Here is a 14595-nt window from a genome sequence, read left to right as displayed (position 1 = left end):
TTCTGTTTTACTTTTTTTCCTCTTTTGTTTCACATATGACAGATTTACAGTACCTCTTTGTAAGAAGACATAATCCTTTCAATAGCATCTGCTCCAGAGATCAGCAAGTTTCGTGATGTAGTAAAAGCTTCTGTTCTTTCACTAACCATTGCCTGTTTCTGGCCATCTTCCAATTCTAAAATTAAAAAAAAGTTTTCCATTAAAATATTCTTATGAAAATTATCTCTACAAATTAAACTACAATTGCAATGTGATCCATTGCAGAGTAGCTTTTAAAATGAGAAAAAGTTAACTCTACAGAGACAACCTTTCAAAAAGAATTGGGGAATTAACCAGAATAAATAGCTTGATAACAAAGTAGGAGTATGTGGATTTCACCTTCTTACACAAAACATCCTGTTATTTTACATTGTTTGTCTACCTAGATATTTTCCTTTTAATCTATCATTATTCAACCTAAATTTTTCAAAATATTAAAAAAGTGAAACCTAAGCAGTGATCTGAAACAGACTTCTAACATAATTTTTACTATTTTCACAATTAATTTTCAGCCTTATTTACCTACTTCATGTAAAAGAAAACATGCACATTGATGGAAAATTGGCAAATTTTATTTCTATAAAAAAGTAACAAGCTCTTTTTATTAAAGGCACAACACATTTCTCCCTTCATCTGACCTCTCAGAACAAAGTTGCAATTCTTTGATTGTGATACTGCATACTATCAGCAAGAAAACTCTTGCTCCAAGGAAAAGAGCTGTCTCATAAGAACAGGAGTAGTCAACAGGCAAGGAGAAAACAGCAGTAATTATAGAAGCACAGAATAATTTGGGTTGGAAGGGACCTCTAAAGGTCACTTAAGTCCAATGCCCCTGCAGTAAGCAGGGACACCCTCAACTAGATCAGGTTGCTCAGAGTGCTGTCAAGCCTCACCTTGAATATCTCCAGGGATGAGGCCTCAACTATCTCCCTGGGCAACCTGTTCCATTTTTCATGGTAAAGAACTTTTTCCTAACATCCAATCTAAGTCTTCTCTTCCCTAATTTAATTATAGAAGATACATGAGAAATACATGTTAAATGTAAACATAGATAGGTATACTCTTGCTACCATGTGGCATACAAATTTAGGCAGCATAGTCAATGTATAGTGTTTGCTTTGTAAAGGACTCAAAATTTAAAACAAGCTGTTGAATATTTTAATAACAAATGTTGTTTCGGTGTTAATAGCTGTGTCCACAAAAAAGAAAACAATGTGTACTAACCAGCTATTAAAATATTTCTCACATACAGCAATTAAAATGAAAGGTCTCAAGGGTTTTCTGCACAGTGTAACTTTATATACAGTCTTTATTTACTGCTTATGTCTATTGCAGTATGGGCTCTAGATACATATTTTCTTACGTTTGAGAAAATTTTTTGAAGCTCCTTTTTAAAGCTAAGAAATTACTAGGCTTCAGGTTAGGCAGGGTAATACAACAGGTGGATTCATTAATGCAACTCCTGTATCAGCAATTGTTATTAACATCCTCTGTGATGTTTGCACAATACTTACAGTCAAGAATATATACAGGAGAAATTCCCTGCAAGAATAATGCAACTGTAATTTTATAGGCTAAATCAAGCAATGTAAGAGTAATACAGTATTTTTTTACCTGTCAACTGTTTCACTTCCCTGACAAGATGTGATTCTAGAAATCTGGTGTCTAGAAAACTACATGTGTTACCAAAGCCATGTATCTTTCTGTCTTTTTTAGTTAAATCTAAGTGTTATTTTGTTTTCATTTACACATCCACAGACATCCACATCCACATTCCTACATAATTGGATCTGAATCACTGAAATACTATAGATAATTTAGGAAGAACTTTTTTTTTAATTCTTACATGATAATTTTTCATATAAATGTATTCATACACACTCACACCCATCTATGTTACTCTTTCTGGCCTCGTATGTGTTTTTTAACTATTTTAATTAACTGTGCTTATCTACTTCACTGATTTTAAGAAGTATTTCCATTCCAAGAAGAATACACTTAAGGGACAGAGAGAATTCAGTTAATTCATTAGTAAAAACTAAACCAAAATTTATTTCTTACTTCTTGGAGAACCAATTTGTGCTCATCTTGTCAAAAGTTACAGCCCACGCTATGTAGAACCACCAAAGAAAATCACTGAGGAATCAGCTATGGTTTAATTACACTGCTGCAGAATTCTTCTTGTATGTAAATGCAGAACTTACTGATAGGTGCTCCTGGAACCCAGGCTAGCTCATCTAGCAAGAATTTATCCATCTCTGCTAACCACTGCATCCATCATTTTAAGCACACTTGAAGGGATATTTGAAAAAAAAATTAAAATTCTATAGATTTTATGAGCATTTAACCTTTCCAAAACACAAACTCTGATATCACATACCTAACCCACCACAATTACATTTTTCAAACTTTTCCAAATGTCAAAAACATCGTTCATATTGCTGCCCTCCTGCATTTGAAGAAGTGATGCATTGTAACAGGGCAGACAGACTGTCCCTGATTCATAAAGAATGTAATATTTCCCTTTTCATCTTCTTTTATGCAGCTCATAGTCATACTTGTTTTATAAACAAAGATAACTGTTCACTGTGTCTAGAGAAATCAAAGTCCTGCTTCCAAAAATAGTCACTTTCCAGAAACAGATGAGAAACACGACATTTGGAACACTCAATTGTTTAATACAAAAAGAATGTGAAATATTATCAAATGGGAATCTTGTCTTTGCAAGTTGTCTTCTCTGAAATATCTAACAGAATTTCATTCACAAATATCACTGTTATCAAAGATTCTTCTTCCTTTTTGTTGCATGATTCTTTTTGTTTTGTTGCTTTTCTCTTCCTTCCTGAAGAAGTGTACAAAATCCATTATTTTACACCTTTAGTCTTAGGCCTGGTCATGTTACCAATTTTGTGCAGATCCCTGATACTGGTTATTTATCCTGAAGTAATAAATTCACCATCTGTTCCTTCAGATATGAATAAATTTGAGTCTGACCTGCTGAGGCACAAAGTGCTGTTTTCCCAAGCTGCGCACTGGTAAGCTCAGGTCTACTTTACTCTTTGAATACCTGTTACACTTTGAACTGGTCTTGTTAGTGTTGACTTGTCAGTATTCCTGATCCATCATTATGATTGCATCAGGTCTCCATAATAAGCCCCATGGTTGCTGGTGGCAAATTTTGCATTACAACATGAGCACAACTGTGCCCTTCTTTTCTCCCACTTTTGAAAAGTATTTATGAAAAAAATACCCATGAGTGACAGGAATGTTACTTAGCTTAGTGTGAATACAAGTCTTTTTCTATTATTCATGCTGTAATACCACAGAGAAATTTACACTGTGTAATTAAACCACCTTTTTCTTGACTGTACTCATTCCTGTTATAGCAGAAAGTCACATAACTCTTTGTGTTGTGCTGATAACCTCCACTGTGAGATGAAATGACTTTGTACAAACTCTTCTGTTTGGAGTAGCACCTCCTAATATTTCTGAAGCTGTTACCAGGATGCCAGCCAGTGTTTCTTGGTAGAGTGACTTCCTGAGACATGTGCTGGGCAGCCAGCTCAGACAGCTGAACACCCAGAAGCATATCACACAACTGCAAGTAAGCTAAATCATGTGGAGGCTGCTTGAAGTCAAAACCCTCTCATTCAGTTGGACAGCCCTGTTAATTTGGAAACTACTAAACCTGCACTGAAAAGAATTTACTCATTCCTGATTAAATGTACCCAAAGAAAGAATTGATTCTTTCACAGACATTGTAGGATATGTGCCTGAAGAATCCTGTGAAATTTGTGTATGGTTCTAATTGTGTATATGGAAGCCTACTGAAACAGACTTTCCCATTTTTTCCATCATTGTTACTCCTTAATTACATTTCTTTCAGCCTTTTTTTTTTTAAGTTGTATCTGCAATTACAACACTACTTGAATCTCATTTCACTTTCTGAAAAGTCCTGGTAGGATGTCAAAAAATTATACTATCTGAATTCACTTGCTCTTCCCTCATGGAGTCAGGAACAGTGGTTCCCAATTCATTAACATGTAAGAGAATAATTACTCTGTGGTTCTGTGGTTCATGGAAGAAGATAAGTACTCTAAGAAAGTTAGTAGTAGCATTTTGCAAAGTACTAGGAGATGCCCCAAAAATCAGCCTGCCATCCCAGCAATGACTACTTAAAAAGGACTACAACTATCATTATAATCCTACATGACACAAGGATGCTAAGTCCTGAATTCATGCTAGAAAGTTCAAAGTTGGATTTTTTGCATTGCTCTTTCCTCAGCTGACCTGCTATGCTTGAAAGTTACACACAAGACACAGGCATTGCAATAAAATCTGTGAACAATAAATTGATTCACGGGAGGTATGGTCTTTTGACAAAGTGACTTTAAAGAAATATTTAGAAATAAAGTAAAAAATGGTATTACCGCCATCTGCAAATCCTGTTGCGGTGATGATGGGCACGGCGACCATAATCATACCACAGCTACTCCAGACATATTTCATCAGGAATTGCTCTATCATGATGTACCATAAACGTTTGGACAAAATGAGATTCATTTGATCTGCCAAAGCCTTGTAACTTTTTTGCAGTTGTTTCATTTCTACCTACAGGTGAAAAATAAAACATTTGTACAATGCAACAAGATACTTTCACACATGAAACAATTGGGTACCTAGAGCTGTGACTTCTGAGTTACATCTGCTATGTGGTACTTCATTTTCACACTGCTGAAGTCTCACAGCTAAAGTGTACAGCTTTATGGAAGTCAGTGGACCTGGTTCTTATTTAAGCAATCATCCCTCGATAGCACATTGGCTGGTTTTCAGCTCTTTTAAGTTCTCTGATATGTAGGAGAACACCATACAAGGCAGTCACAACAGCTGATTGTAGCAAAATAAGATTGATTCAACATCCCTTTAATGAAGCTGCAGCTGTAGAGTTTCACAGCAACTGAAACTCCTACTATTCGGAAAGTGTTTGGGGATCAATTACCTCGAATGACTTCAAGTTGCAGAGCTGATCCCTGAAATGCAATGCTGCTTGTTTTCCTGCAAGCAGTCTCAAGGAAGAGAGAACTATCCCAAGAGGTTTAACAAGTGTTTGCAAGTCATTATGATACAATGCATTCAGTTCAAGATAGTATATGTGGGAACTGAAAAAATGTTAAATTTAGCAGCACTTCAAACATTCTGATAGGCAGCTTTTGAGAATGATTGCTTCTACTAAAACAAACCTTTCACATTATATAACCATTGCTTGGGCTGAAAGAGTAAATCAGGCTGGTTTCCAGCTTTCATTTTCACCTTACATGAAACCATATTTTTTTTCCAAATTGTATTTGACAGGTGTTATAGCCAAAATTTGCTCATAATAAAAATATGAATAGTTCCGTAATAAGATGGCTTTAAAACAAGCCACTAGTTTATGTAACTGTGAGTGCTGAAGTACTGTACTTAGGCTATTTTAAGACTCGGATGACTACATCTTCATTTAGCTATGTAAAAGAGCGTCAAAGGTTGTAGTGCTATCAACAGAGTTTTCCCCTAGACTTTCTGGTGTGCCCCAGTTGGTGTTTCTGCAGCATTAAATCTGGCAGTTCGTAAACACGCGGGAGTGTAAAAGAAAAAAAAGAAAAAAAAGAAAAAAAAAAAAAAAAAGAAAAAAAGTCTGAAGAAGTTAAGCGGACCAGGTTGGGGAAAAACACGAAAGATAAGCTTTTTAGAAAAGGGCAAGATCCAGCTGCAAAACACTATCAGAGCTCATGGGAACTGCCGTCCGCTCCCAGTCACCGCCCGCGAGGCGGCATTTTCCTAGGAAACGGGAAGTGGTGGCTGTAAACAGGTTTAAGTGTCAGAGGGACCCGAGTGTCACAGAGGGCGGTCTGGCTCCGGCACTGCAGAAGCGACCCCAACACCCTCCTTTTCCTTTCCGCCTTACCTTGTGTCCTCGGTAAAAGGCGATCTCTTCCACGTTGGCAATGATACGTGAATGCATGAAGCGCAGGTAGCCCTTCTTGTGCGCCTCCTCAGCCACCAACTTGCCAAACTTGGGCGAGCAGGCTTTGAGCACTCGGGCCGTAGCGTAGACGACGAGCCCGGCCAGGAGCGTGGGCCCGATGGGGTTCGCCCCCCGGGACCGCGCTGTGCGGATGAGGGTGTAGGAGGTGAGCACGACATCCAGGATGGGCTTGGTAAGGTTGGAGTAGAGATGCGCCACGGACTGCGAGAACATCATGATGTCCTCGGTGAGGGACTGGTCAGGGTTGGCCAGCCGCCCGTCCATACTGATCACCCTGTAGTAAGTCTGGTTAGTAAAGTAGGTCTCATAGGCGTGATCCACCAAGCGCGTGCGGAAGGCGAGGGCCAGCTTGCACTCCAGGTATCGTATGGTGCTGTTCACGAAAGTGGCCGGGATCGCAATCATCAGCCATTTGATTAACTTGAAAACGAAGCTCCTGGGCTTTTTTTCTACGATGCTTTTTACTATCTTCCCGTCGAGGGCAGCCACATAGATGGAGAGAAAGGTCCTGGAAACCAGAGCCACTGAGTGGAGGCAGAGCAAGCCCAGCTCGGTGCTCACCAGCTTTGGGAAGAACAGCTTGCGAAGTTCCAGCAGCTGCTTGAAAAATTCCGCGTTCACGGCCGGAGAGGCTCTGCCCCTGCTGCCGGAGCGGTGTGGCGCTTCCCGGCCCCCTTCAGCCCGGCCGGCATCCTGCGAACCGCCCTTACCGCCTGCCCGCTTCATGCGCCTGCGGATGATGGGATAGAGGATCTTGAGCCCGTACGCCGCTGCCAGCAGGCACGCAGCCTTCTTCGCGGCGCCCGCCCTGCTCCATTGCACCCTCCGGGCCGCTGCATGCAGCATGTGGGTCATCCTGTCCCGCCGGAGGCTCTGCTTCGCGCCGCTCCTAGTGGGGATGGCTCATGCCCAGCGGGAAGATCGGCCCCGCCGGCTGTTCATCGGGCCGCCGGGGGCCCCGGCTCCGCGCCGGCCGCCCTGCCGTGACAGATGCCGAACGAGCCCTCCCTCCAAGGGGTGATGGTCGCCTTCAAAGCGCGGCGCGTTGCACAACGCAACCCGGCGCCGCGCAGCCCGCCCCGCCGACCACCATTGGCTGCGCGGCGCGGGGCGGCCCCGGCAGCGGCCCGGCTACCCCGCACCGCGGCCCCGGCCGCCCGCTCGGGCTCGGCAGCAGCAGCGCGGGTCTTCCGTCGCTCGGTTGACAGCGGGTCCCCTGGAGCTCGGACCCAGCTGCACCGTGGACCCCCGAAGCTCGTCCCGGCTGCACGGCGGGTGTCCGGATCTCGGTCCCGCAGCGCCCCTACTCCCCTCAGGCTGCTGCCGGCCCTTTCCTTCCGCCTGCCCTGCGGAGCAGGCACCGCCTCCGGCCCCGGCCTCGCCGGGGCGGGGGGTGGGAGTGGGAGGAAGCGAACGGCGACGACGGGGATAGCTCAGGGCCCGGGGCGCTGGGGCATGGCGTTCACGCTGACGTTTGCCGAGACCTTCCTCGGGGCAGAGGGGACGAGCAGGGTGGGGCGGTCGAGGGCAGCCGGGGCCGGTGGCCGAGGGGTGGCCTCGTTTCGGAAATCTGGCCGGGCGGCCTCGGGAGGGACCGGGCAGCGCGGCGTCTCCGGGGCAGCGCTTTCCAAATAGTCGTAATTTATTTCCTGTCTTCTCGTCAAAAGGAAACCGGTATTGTGCTGTTGCAGTGTTATTAGACAAAAACAACCCCGACGGATTTGCACGGTCCTTGCAGCAAAACCAGGCTGAATTCGGAAACAAACAGAAAAAAAAAACCAAACCAACCAACCAACCAAACAAAAAAAAACTAAAGCCAATTGTCTTGTTGTTTTATTTTGCTCTTCGCCTACCCCTTCCTAATTTTTTATTCCTGCTTGTTCGCTTGGTTGGACAGGGTATTGTATTTGAAATTATAGAGGTGGGATCAGAATACTTAAGACTTTGGGACCTTTGACACTTTTAAAAATGAAGTAACTATATCAGCTGGTGTATAATAAAGCCTTAGTCCAGGATGTGTGTGTAAAAGCAGATTTGAAAAATGTGCTATTAGGCATTTACAGGGTAGCTGAGGCAGGCAGCCTTCTGCTAGAAATGGAGAGTGAGGCCACCTTTTTCAGCATACACAGAGTTAAGTCACATTACTGTTACAAAACAGCCCTCTATGGACAGTGCAGTGATGATGTTCAGATAGCAACATAGGCTTCAGGATGCAGAAATAGTATCTTTGTTTTTAAAGAGAGCATGCTTTGCTTTTAAAAATCAGGCATCACTTAGCAAAACATCCAGATGCTCTCCAAAAAGCCCAGTAAGCCAAGACCAGCAAGTCAAGATCAAGAAAGATCTATTTCTCATGTCTTCCTAAGAGGCTGAACACACTGTGTCCATACTGGGCTGCTGGAAATGTATATAGAAATGATATAGGGTAATTTTGGATCTTAGACTTTTGCCAGTGAGGACAGGATACAGATCTGGAGAGAAAAGTTGTTTTGTTTTTTTTTTTTTTTAAATGCTAGGAGATTGTAAAAACCTGCCCTAGAGTAGTACAGTTAACTTCTAGTTACTAGTTAGGCCTGGTTTTGCTGCAGATTATTTTGTCAGGATAACAGAAAGGTTTTTCAGCCAACAAAGCCATTGATGAGATACATTGGCTGAGAAATAGCTTTGCTTAAGGTTTGTTATATTTACGTACATCTCCAGTTGGATACTTCACATTCTGGCTTGTGTGTATCACAGCATACTCTTAGATTTTGCCAAACCACAGTTATTTGCAACATATCATTACTCTAGCATTTTCCTACCGAGAGGAAAGTTCACAGATCTGTTTCACTTCTGTGTATCTGCTGACACTTCAAGATCCTGGGCAACTGAAGCTTTTTTTTTTTTTTTTTTTTTTTTTTTGTGACCTGGCAGTAACTTACTCTTGATTTTATTTTAGTAAAATTTTGAAGATAGGTGCAATCAAATAAGTTCAAGTAACTGAAGCCGTAGAGTCAGGGGATGTTGATATAAAACCCAGAATATTTGGTGGCTTATCCTCTCTTAAGGAGAACGAGATATTATTTTTTTCAGTGCAAAGTGTTTGGTTCCTCAAACACATTAAAATAGCTTGTGTGCTTTTTTTTTAATATGGGAACCAGTAACCAAGGAGCAAGAGTGAGAGGAGCATATGCTGCTTTTGTAATTATTGAATATTCTGTAGTGATTTTTCACTGTTTTTCCAGCATAACAGAATACCATAATCCTGCTCCCAACTACAAAAATAGATTTTTTATTATCAGAAGAGTTTGTCTATGATGATTGAAGTAACAGGATCACTGTCTATAGGAATTATTTGTGCTTAGATACAACCACAAAGCAGAAATGGAAACAATAAATATCAGTCTGGCTAAACTCCATGGACGTGTAGGAGCTCGAGTTCAATATGGCAACAGTCATGCCTCTTTTCTTCTCTCCTATTTTATGCTCACTTGCTCCCATTCCAGTGCTTCGCCTTGCACAGTTTTGTGATTGTGATGGAGATAGAACATGCAGGTTATGTGAGAGATATCAGGCAGCCTTCCACTTGATCATTTTATAAACCTTCTATTGTTTGAAAAATAGTCCAAAGGCTGTAACATCAGTCTGCAAAAAACTAGAATTGCTTCATGGCTTACAGAGTTATCCACCATGCCATAAGGACATACAAAATCAAAAATAAAGCTATTGAAAAATGTATACAAATTACACCTTTTTTATCACTGCTATTCAGGGTATTTAATATTTAAATTCACATATACCATGCATAAACATAACTGTTTATATGTGGATGAAGTATATGTGAAATATATAAAATATTAATCCAGACAGTACCTGTAAAATATGATATGTAACCTAGGAAATTCTGGTTTTATCTTTAATTCTGAGCATCATATTTACATACTGTTGCGGGAATAGTAGGCCTTGATCTGAGTCAAATTCAACACAGAGTACAGTCATAGGAGCCCTTACTCTGAAGTATTTCCAAAGTTTATGTTGACTTTAATGTGGTCACATAAGTACAGAGATATACCAACAGAACTAGTTTGCAACATCAGGGCAAACCAATGACAAATCAGATATTTCCATCAGGAAAGGGCAGTAGAGGTATCAGACCTTGGATTTCAAGTTCATAGCAGTAGAAATAGTCTGCTTATTCTGACTGGTTATATAAACTATTGGCTATATTCATGTATCACAGTAGAATATCCATACACTGTAATTTGTTTGGGATCTGGAAATCCAAGCCAAACAAGAAGCTTCAGTTTTATGATGACAGATGTGGAAGTCTGTTGACTAAGTGTCACTGTGGCAAGACTGGCCTGATCCAACCAAGGAGCTGGTACCAACAGTTTTGCTCCTAATGAGGCTGTATGGTGCCCAGAGTAGGCAGAGATGTGTTATGGCAACAGAGTAGAGAGCAGAGGAGAAATGGGAAGATCCTGCTCTGTTGGTTGGCTTCAGACTGCAGGCATTACAGATTATATAAATCTGTAATTTATATATATATATACTTATATATATATATATATATATATATATATACATTTACATATATATATATTGTTCTGTCTTCTGTGTGTTTAAATCCTGCATGTCTTGTAGGTTGTGAGGATTTATCCATGAGGGATATCATCACCCTGGCTGATGATACAATCAGTAGCAGACCAAGCACTAACAGTTCTAACTTCTGAGAACAGCACAATTCTAGATAGAATACAGCTCTAGAAAGAAGTATAAAAGACTTGTTTTCCCTTTACAGAGAGAAGGAGAGGGAAAACGCCAAGGGTAGGTAGAGAAGGTCAGTTTTAGCTGTGCAGTAGCACGGGTACAAATGGTAAAATCATAGCTGGTGTGTCAATGAGCAATGGCCAGATTGGCAGTGCCTGCAGTGGAGCTAATGCTTCTCTCTCCAGAAGTGCAGGAAGGAATTAATCCACAAAAATAATCTATTTTACTCATGCACCCCAAACTCAAGATCTGCTGCCATCCTTTTGTCATGCCTCAAGAATTTGAGGGGCTGCAGCTGGTAAGTGTGACAACAAGAAGATCATTTATCAAGCAATCTATTAATCAACTTTTATATGGTATATCTCTAAGACTAAGCAAACTGGTTCAGGCCAGCATTCCACTGAATACAGTATTCTGTCTTTAGCAAAAGCTCTAAGTAGGTACCCAAGAAAGATTAAGATTTGAAATGACATATGATGCTACCTCCCCTGCTGAAGCTGTATGTATTTACAGCTATTTTCAGCTGTAAGAATGTAATGAGATTGAGAGGCTTTCCAATGAAATATTCCACTCTTACAAGAGCTTATGGAGTCTCTCTTGAACTCATGTAAACTTTTACATAAGTAATAACATCTTTTGGCACGCAGTGCTTCAGATCTACCATGCTGTACAGGAGGAATCACTTTCTTCCTTTGACCCTGGCTCCCATGAGCTCTTTGTGGCCCCCTACGCATGTTCTGGAAGAGGCATTCAGCAAAGCAGCACTTTCTGTTCCCCACCCTACTTAACAACTTTTCCATACCATTCATGACTGCGAGCTTCTATTCCTTTTATTCCCCCTACTTTGGAGTGCATAGATACAGGAACTAAATATTCTCTCTGCTCTTCCACGGATTTTAGCCAATGTCAGCCTCTTCCCTTTTATTTCATGGCTTCTTGATTTCCTTAGTTTCCTCTTAGTTACCTTTGGTAACAGATTTTGTCAACAGCCTTAATTAAATCCATCAAGACTACAACAATCACTTTTTGCTACATGCTCATTAGGCAGCATTTCTATCTATGGAATGCTATTCACTTGCTGGCCAAGAGTTTAGTTCCTGTATTTTTTTTTTCATACTGAAGTAGCAAGTAGGCTTTCTGTATTGTCACAGAATCTTTCTCCTTTTCTTCCTGACCTTTCGTTTCCAAAACCGAGGAAGTTTGATATGGCTTGTTGCACACTACAGCATCAGAGAACTCCAGTGAACACTGTTTATTCTTGATACTATGCTTCTATCTTGGAAAGATTATTGTCACCTCATCTTTTGTTATTTTCACATTGGACAGATCCGTTGCTGAGTTCCCCAGACAGGATTCCTGCCTAGACCTCTCCCCTATTTCTTGATCAATGAATACCAAAACAAAAAAACTAACTTATCTTTTCTGTAATGTCCATGTCTCCTCTGAGTGCTCATGTTGTACTTTGGTCATCAACAGGCTCTGTAGACCTTCCGGCAAGCTTTTGCTCCTGGTTGATGTGTAAGAATGATTTAATAGTTTCGTTCCTTTGCCTAGCTGTTTCCCAAATTCTTTTTTGCCTATCTAATTAGATGTTCACTGAAGTTCATGTTCCTTTGTGTTACCTTCTTTTGAATGCAGTACAGTTTTTGCTATGGTTCAGACTGTCTCTTTGCTTCAAGTCTGGTATCCTCCAGCTTTCTCCTAGCCACATGTAAGGATGTAATTTTTTTAGTTCCCTCTCCTAATTTGTTTTTAACAATCCACATGTTGTACCCTTACTGGAGCTACCATGACCATGGAGGATTATTTGGGCTTTGCTGCTCTTTTAGAGATACTGCTTTTGTAAAGTGGGGAATTCCAGGATGAGATTCTGGACCAGATCTTGTCCATTGCTCTCCATCAAGCCAAGGACTGCACTTTGTATTGAGGGCTCATTCTGTGAAAAATAATTCCACCTAAATAATACCACCCACGAGCAGCATCTGTTTCACAGAGCAACATGTCAATATACTGTTGTGAGTGGTAGTGTCCTGGTCAGTGGGCTGCAATGTAGATCCTATCCCATGTTCTTCCCAACTGGACTTAGAATTTCAACCCATGTTCATTATTTTTTTCTCTCTCAGGTGGATGGTTTGGCGTGTTTGGAAACTATTTAGCTTATCTAGCATTAGTCTTTAAACTAATAGCATCACCCCTTTACATTTATGCTCTCTCCTAACTCTTTCCAGCCTCTTGTAATGAATCCAGCTCAGGAAACAACCAGAAACACTGGTCTCTTAGTGCACTGTTTCCAACATGGCAGGGAAAAAACTGATCTTCTACTGGATGGATGAACAGATTTCAATTTATGCTACAATATTTAAACCGGAGTTTCAAACCAAATTAATGCTACTCATATCATTCAGCAATTAATTGCCATTTTTCTAATCCAATGCTGATACTTTGAACACAGACATAAGGAAGCCCACTGTGTTTTTCTTTGGATGTTTGGTTGAAGATTGGTGTTTTGTGATAAAATATAAAAATTATTGAGCTTTCTGCAGTCTCTATAATTCTTTGAACTAGCACCCGTAGAGTAAATAAAAAAATGCCTCTGCTGTATCAGTGTGAATGGGGAAAGCACGTTTTGTTAAACTAATTGAAAGAGTGTCATGGTTTAACTTCTATTTTTCAAGAGGAACTACTTTTTAAAAGGGAATATTTTTTTTTCAATCAAGCTTTGTCTTCTGTTTTAAACTCCCTCAGACTCTATCATGACTTTTAGGACAAAACCACAAACTAACTCTCTATAAACCACCACAAAAATATCCTTTATTTCTCCATAAGCTGGTCTCTTAAGGAGGGAAATACGCAGAGAGAAGCACTAACTGAGAGAAGACCATACAACTCTGTTAATGATATTTAAGCACTGGGTTTGCCAAACACTTTCACTTGGAACAGACTCACTTTTTTTCCAGTCATGCATTTTTGCATTAGACAAGGTCAATATTTATATATTGATAGATAGGTCAATATTTAGGCACCTATGTAAGTGTATCCTGTATGTAAAAGTAACAGAAATTCCCACCCCTGGACAGAGGATTAAGAAACATTTCAGTTACTCTGAATGTTTTGCATAGTTATCTACAGATGGATTTAGTTACCCAATGCTACATATCAAGATCAAGTATTTTGAGCAAAAATAAAAGTTAAAATACGTTAAATTGACAAAAAAATTGTAATGCTGTAAAATATTTAAACACAACTGTGAGAATACCCAGTGTTTTTTTACTTCACATTCATCTGCTTGATAATTCCTTCTTTTGTTATAATAAGCATTAGAGAAGGACTTTTCCTGGGAAGTAGTGTTACAATGGAAGACTAAGAAACATGAGAACCATTTGCAGTTTGTTCTAAAAAATTATGTGGAAGCACATTTTTTCTCTCTTTCTCACTGTCTCCACTGTTCATCCAAAGTAAAGACTGTGATGCCTGGGGAAAGAAAGTTGCAAAAAAATTGCACAACTTTTCAACACCAGCCTTATGGAGAAATGCAGTTGTACATCAGATAGATGGCACACTGTTTTGCTGCATTATTTATATCTAGAGCTTACCTGATAATGAAAAAGCACACTGGAAGGTAAAATGAAGTGATGAGGGGAAAACTCATGTACTGACGGGCTTCAGCTGCAGCAGTTATTTTACCAAAATATGGAAATTTGTTCTGAAGAAGACCTGGTATAATACTTTCTTAACAAAGCAACATGAGATTGAATAGTGTGTCTTAGCTTTATCTGCAGAAA

At 40.4% G+C, this 14595-nt stretch overlaps 1 protein-coding gene across 1 annotated transcript in view; it reads right to left on the bottom strand.

Annotated features, from left to right (window-relative positions):
* Positions 1–7167, bottom strand: part of ABCD2 (ATP binding cassette subfamily D member 2) — a 47133-nt gene extending 39966 nt beyond the window's left edge. The window contains exons 1-3 of the mRNA XM_030468941.1: positions 5984–7167; positions 4470–4650; positions 54–175 (exon numbers count right to left, since the gene is read on the bottom strand). Of these exons, the coding sequence (XP_030324801.1) occupies positions 54–175; positions 4470–4650; positions 5984–6919 (1239 nt within the window). The 5' untranslated portion in view covers positions 6920–7167. The remainder of the gene's footprint in view (positions 1–53; positions 176–4469; positions 4651–5983) is intronic.
* Between the last annotated feature and the right edge of the window lie 7428 nt (positions 7168–14595).

Source organism: Calypte anna, chromosome 1, assembly GCF_003957555.1.
Source record: "Calypte anna isolate BGI_N300 chromosome 1, bCalAnn1_v1.p, whole genome shotgun sequence".
Classification (NCBI taxonomy): Eukaryota; Metazoa; Chordata; class Aves; order Apodiformes; family Trochilidae; genus Calypte; species Calypte anna.
Note: the sequence above shows the minus strand (reverse complement) of the source record. Positions and strands in the feature narration are given on the sequence as shown.